Below are 5,899 nucleotides of genomic sequence, written 5' to 3'. Positions count from 1 at the left end.
ATTCCTCATCTGTCTAAACACACATATAAAAAAAAATTAAATTGCATTAGTCATAATGTTTATTTTATTAAATTACTTTTTATCTCTTCTCAAACTTTTATTGAAGATTGATAAGACTTTCTAAAAACTTACATAGAATATTATTGGAGCAATGTCAGATTTAGATAAAAGATTATTAATGGCTTTTTGATTTTTTGTTATTTTGGACCAAATTGATTTGACTAAAACAAATTAAAAGAATTAGAGAAAATATAAATTTAACATTAAACAACAACAATATAACATTAAACAACAACAATTTAACTTAACTTATATTGTAAATGCCTTGAGCAGATTTCGAGCTTGAGCTCTGAAAATAGGACTTGCGACACGAATACAAATAGTCACTAAAGGGCAGTATGGTGCACGAAGCATCCCGTATTTTACGTACTGTCACTGATTCCATGACTCGAACCTGTAAGTTATAGGTTATACGGAAATAACTTTACCGTTGCTTCAAGACTCAAAATAAAATGCTATTGTTAAGAGTATAAAAAAAAATTTTAAAAAAAACATTGAATGAATTGGCAAAAACGAAATTCAATGTTATATTTCTTACTAAAAAACTATTAAAGCAACAATGAATTAATTACCAAGTCAAAGAAGCAACATCAGATTCGCAGTTTCACATCTTCACATCCCCTAACAATCTTACACGAATGCATATAAACTCTCCTCACTTCTCCTTTTGTCACGTAACGCCTCCACTTTCTCCTCCTAAAATTTTACCCCCTTTTCCTCTCTCTCTCTTTCTCTCTTACACCAAAAATCCCTTTTCATCGATATCAATTCTTGGTATTGTTGTTTCCAGAATTTCTTGAAAAGTTTTGATCTTTGATCATTTTTTTGTGATTTTTGAGCCAAAAAATGGGGAAAGGAGGAGCTTTGAGTGAAGGGGTTGTGAAAAAGATCTTGCTTTCATATACCTATGTTGCAATTTGGATCTTTCTCTCTTTCACTGTGATTGTGTACAACAAGTACATCCTGGATAGAAAGTTGTACAATTGGCCTTACCCCATTTCACTAACAATAATTCACATGAGTTTTTGTTCTTCTTTGGCTTATCTTCTTGTTAAAGTGTTTAAGGTTGTTGAACCTGTGACTATGACATGGGATCTTTATTGCAAATCTGTGGTACCCATTGGTCTTTTATATGCATTTTCACTTTGGTTATCAAATTCTGCATATATATATTTATCTGTGTCTTTTATTCAAATGCTTAAAGCTTTGATGCCGGTAGCTGTTTATTCAATTGGGGTTATGTTTAAAAAAGAGAACTTTAAATCTGATACTATGGCTAATATGGTGTCTATTTCTATTGGTGTTGCTATTGCTGCTTATGGTGAAGCTAAGTTTGATACATGGGGTGTAATGTTGCAGCTTGGTGCTGTAGCTTTTGAGGCTACAAGATTGGTTATGATTCAGATTTTGCTTACATCAAAGGGTATTACATTTAATCCGATTACGTCGTTGTATTATGTTGCGCCGTGTTGTTTGGTTTTCTTGTTTATTCCATGGATCTTTGTGGAATACCCAATGTTGAAGGATACATCTAGTTTCCATTTGGATTGGTTGATCTTTGGTACGAATTCGTTCTGCGCATTTGCTTTGAATCTTGCTGTGTTTTTGCTGGTGGGGAAGACATCTGCTTTGACTATGAATGTTGCTGGTGTGGTTAAGGATTGGTTGTTGATTGCCTTTTCTTGGTCTGTGATTAAGGATACTGTCACCCCTGTGAATTTGGTTGGATATGGATTGGCTTTCTTGGGCGTGGCGTATTACAACCACGCCAAATTGCAGGCTCTTAAGGCGAACGAAGCGCAGAAAAAGGCTGCACAGGACGAGGAGGCCGGAAGATTGCTGGAGGAAAAAGAAGGTGAGAACGGTGCTAAGAAGAATGAATCTCAGGGTTGAGTTTACTTCATGTTATCCTTAGGTATGATGGCATTTTGGGACAATAGAGGTAACATGAAGATCACATTATGTCGTCCTTTTTCGGATGATTTAGTTATTGTTGTTGGCTATACACCTTTTATATTACCTGTTGTTTTTCTAATTTTATTTTTCAGTCGGTCATTGTCATTCTCACTTCATGCTGTTGAGGATCTCATATTAGTTTTATTACTTGTATTACCAGATCATGCATGTACTTGAGCATGACGAGGCTCTTTATGTTTATTTTGACAGAATAGTAATACATGAGAGCTTTTTTCATATTACTTTTATTTGTCTTTAACTGCGTTTAACTTCATTGCCTTACGAGTTAAGCAAATGCAGCTGCTATTTGAAGCTTTCCTTTTGAAGTGCTCAACATGTTAAAGTATAGAAAAGACATGTAATAACTGATACTGTTAGTAATCTTCAACATGTCCAAAGATCGGTCTTGGTTGATGTACTCTATGGAATAACCATAATGTTGTATGTAGATGACATGGTTTTCTTCGAGTTGAGAGAAGATATCTGTACGGTTGCTAGGTAGATGATATAATTTAATACTATGTTGCGCGGACTCTCCAAAACAGCTGCCGCACTCGTGTCGAATCTTCCAAAATTGCACTACTTTTGGAGGATCCGACACGTATCCATCGACATTTCCGGAGAGTCCGAGCAACATATTTTAATATGGGTCAAGATGAAAAGTTGCTCGGTTACCTGTGTATTTTAGAGTAGGCTTTAGCTCTTAGACTCAGCACCAATTCTTTCAGGAAAGTCAGATCTAGTAATGAAGTGATGAGAAATGGTATGATTTGTCGAGCAATGTTACTATGTAGAATGGTTGAAATATGGCACAGAAAGGAACTAGTGAAACTAATTACTTTTAAACAACCTCTAATTCTTTGATTGTAGTCCTCAATTTTGGGTAAAAAAGTGAAAAAGGTCGATGACCGCACTGAAAGTTGTGAAATTTGCTGAATACCGGGAGTTGTGATGTTGTGAACATATGCTTATGAACTGAAGTGCCTTTGATCATTTGAAATTTTAGCGTGATAGGTAGTTTTTTCTTACAAGTATAATATAGAACTGTGGAAACAGCTCTTGCGGAAATGCAGGGTAAGACTGTATACAATAGACCCTTGTAGTCCGGCCCTTCCCTGGACCCCAGGTATATCGAGAGCTTAGTGTACCAGGCTGCCCTTTTATAATATAGAACTGTCAGTATGTTGAAAAATATAGCGTGAAATACAGATTCTGTGTACTAATTACTAAATGAAAGAAAAGAGGCATTAAGCAGTCTTTTACATTATAATTCCTGTAATGGAGTGTTCTGTTAGTAAGTTGTGATCTAGCTTCAGATAGCGTCTTTGGTTTTAAAGTTTTGGATATTTTTAATTAAATTGGATCTAACATATATCCATGACTTTTAACAGATCATGCTTTATGCAGTATGTTTATACGTAGGTTTAGATGGCTCTCATCGATGAAATAGTTGTTATGTAAAACGATAAATAAGATTTGTACTGCTCAATTTGATGTGGTGGGAGGCAGCTTTGTAATATTTACACAAAAGTTGCACTCAACACTACAACCATGGCTACCACAAAATCTGTGGTAATCGCGCACACTGAAAAGTTGGATTATATTTGTCCATAATTGGTCACTTGGGATCTCTTATATTGGTGTTTATTGTGTTAATCTGGTATCTTTTGGTTATATGGAGTGAGTGTTGAGAGGGTAAATTTTAAAAATAGCCAGATTTACAACTGGTCGTTCAAAAATAGCCCCAATTTCAAAAGTAATCGAAATTTAGCCACTTTTTACATAAAGATAAATCTGAGCGAAAACACTGTTCAATACCCGGAAAATACTCCAGTATATTATGCTGGAGTTCCAGCATAAGTATACTTGAACTCCAGCAAATTATATTGGAGTTCCAGAATAAGTATGCTGGAACTCCATCATAAGCATAAGTACACTAGAACTCCAGCATAATATACTGGAGTTCCAGCAAGTATATTGGTCCAGTATAATATACTGGAGTTTGGAGCACCGGTGTTCCAGTCTCCAGTATATTATACTGGAGCCAGCAAAGTATACCGGTCCAGCATAATATGCTGGAGTTCATACACAAGTGCACCGAACTCCAGTATATTATGCTGGACCGGTCTCTATTGCAGCAAAATAGTGGCTATTTTTCTTTGACTTGGTAAACGCTGACTATTTTTGATTGACCATTCCGAAAACTGGCTATACCGTGCTATTTTTACGTGTTGAGAGAGCATAGATTCATCCTTGTTAAAAGCACTTGGATTTTGGTTAAAGTTTTCCGTACAACGGCCCAGAACGAGGCGGTACTTGTGATATTTCTGGTGAATTTTGAATCTTCAGTATCAAACTTTGGTTTCCTTTACTTAAGTTCTGACAGAGTGAACCTGATGTTTTGCTTCGAAAACTTCATCATCTTATGCTCATTTAAACACTTGATCTTATGTTCACATGTTTTCCTTTATTAGGCCCCTTGTGTTCCTTGCGGTTACCTTACTTTATTTGCACTGGTTTTAGTGTACGCGCGTTGCGCATGCATGCATTATGTGCACGTGATATAAATCTTTAAAGATAATATAAATAATATACAAAAGATGTATTTGAGTTGTAAAATAAAACTTTTAAAATTTACAAATTCTTAAAAATGATAAGTAAATTGTCGTAGTGGTTTTACCCCCAGTTTGCTCAGGTACTTGCCTCTATTTTGCCAACTCACCATCATAAGAACACCAATTGGCTTTAAAGTACTTCTTGACGCGGCAACAAATTTTCAAGAATTTTCAGTGAAATTATTTGTACATCTTCTCGCACAGAATAACTACTTAATTCTTCAACGTAATTAACTTATTTTACTTTCATCCAATAAAAAAAATGATCTGCACTAAGCAGAACCTATTAGGTTGGAGAATGGTAGCATATAATAAAATATACTGTACCAGATTTGAGAAGGCTTTCTATAATTGGTGGCATACTTTTTGAAGTGATACTTGTAATTAGGGGTGTTCAAACCGAACCGGAAAACCGCACCAAATCGAAAAATCAAATCAAACCGATTAAAAACCCGGCTAGGTTTGGTTTGACTTGGTTTGGTATTGAATAAAAAAACCTGAACCAAACCGATATATAAATATATAATTTATATATATATTTTTAAGACTTTATATTGAATTTTCTTTAAAAAATGTAGAAATATTTTGGATCCTCTCATGTGTTAACCTTGAACGCATACATTGACAGAAAATTATTGATAGACGACTAAGAAAATAACTATCATGTGTTACTAACAAAATTCTCCCATTGGAATATTTTAATAGATCATATGTTTGTCAATTTTTTCAATATTTACTAAACATATATTCACTTATCAAAACTTTATCTATAACTTTAACAAAGTAATTAGACTCAAATAATATTCATGTAACAAAAAAAATCTGAAAACCCGAAAAACCCGACCGATATAGTTGGTTTGGTACGGTTTTGATAAAAACCGAACCAACCCGGTTCATGTACACCCCTACTTGTAATGAACTAATGATAATCAAATATTTACCTCTATTCCTCTCAAAATCATAGAAATTTAGTTTATATCATATTGACCAATATTATTTCCTCCATTTATCCGATAAGTACCTTTTTGGTCCGCAAAATAAGTCATCACCGAGATGAACATTGAATGTTATCTATCAATCTATATTATTATAAAAGCATGAATACAATGTCGGTTTACAAAAATAACCTTATAATATTAAGAACAATAACTTATAATAAAAGGACATAACCGAAATTCTAAATATTAGCCTTATAATCCTATTAGTTTTACTACACATTAGGAATCCTATTAGTATAATTACTTTCAGGCGTAGACATAAAATACTAC

At 34.2% G+C, this 5,899-nt stretch overlaps 1 protein-coding gene across 1 annotated transcript; it reads left to right on the top strand.

Moving 5' to 3' along the window:
* Window positions 1-559: 559 nt before the first annotated feature.
* Window positions 560-2,258, top strand: LOC109239411 (probable sugar phosphate/phosphate translocator At5g25400). The gene has a single exon (XM_019405978.1). The coding sequence runs from the start codon at window positions 907-909 to the stop codon at window positions 1,951-1,953; it is 1,047 nt and encodes a 348-aa protein (XP_019261523.1). The 5' UTR covers window positions 560-906; the 3' UTR covers window positions 1,954-2,258.
* Window positions 2,259-5,899: the final 3,641 nt, after the last annotated feature.

The sequence above is a fragment of the Nicotiana attenuata genome, unplaced genomic scaffold (assembly GCF_001879085.1).
Source record: "Nicotiana attenuata strain UT unplaced genomic scaffold, NIATTr2, whole genome shotgun sequence".
Taxonomy (NCBI): Eukaryota; Viridiplantae; Streptophyta; class Magnoliopsida; order Solanales; family Solanaceae; genus Nicotiana; species Nicotiana attenuata.
Note: the sequence above shows the minus strand (reverse complement) of the source record. Positions and strands in the feature narration are given on the sequence as shown.

What these genes read in the sequence shown, in the direction of transcription:
- LOC109239411 (XM_019405978.1), top strand. Translation starts at nt 907, where the DNA reads ATGGGGAAAGGAGGAGCTTTGAGTGAAGGGGTTGTGAAAAAGATCTTG.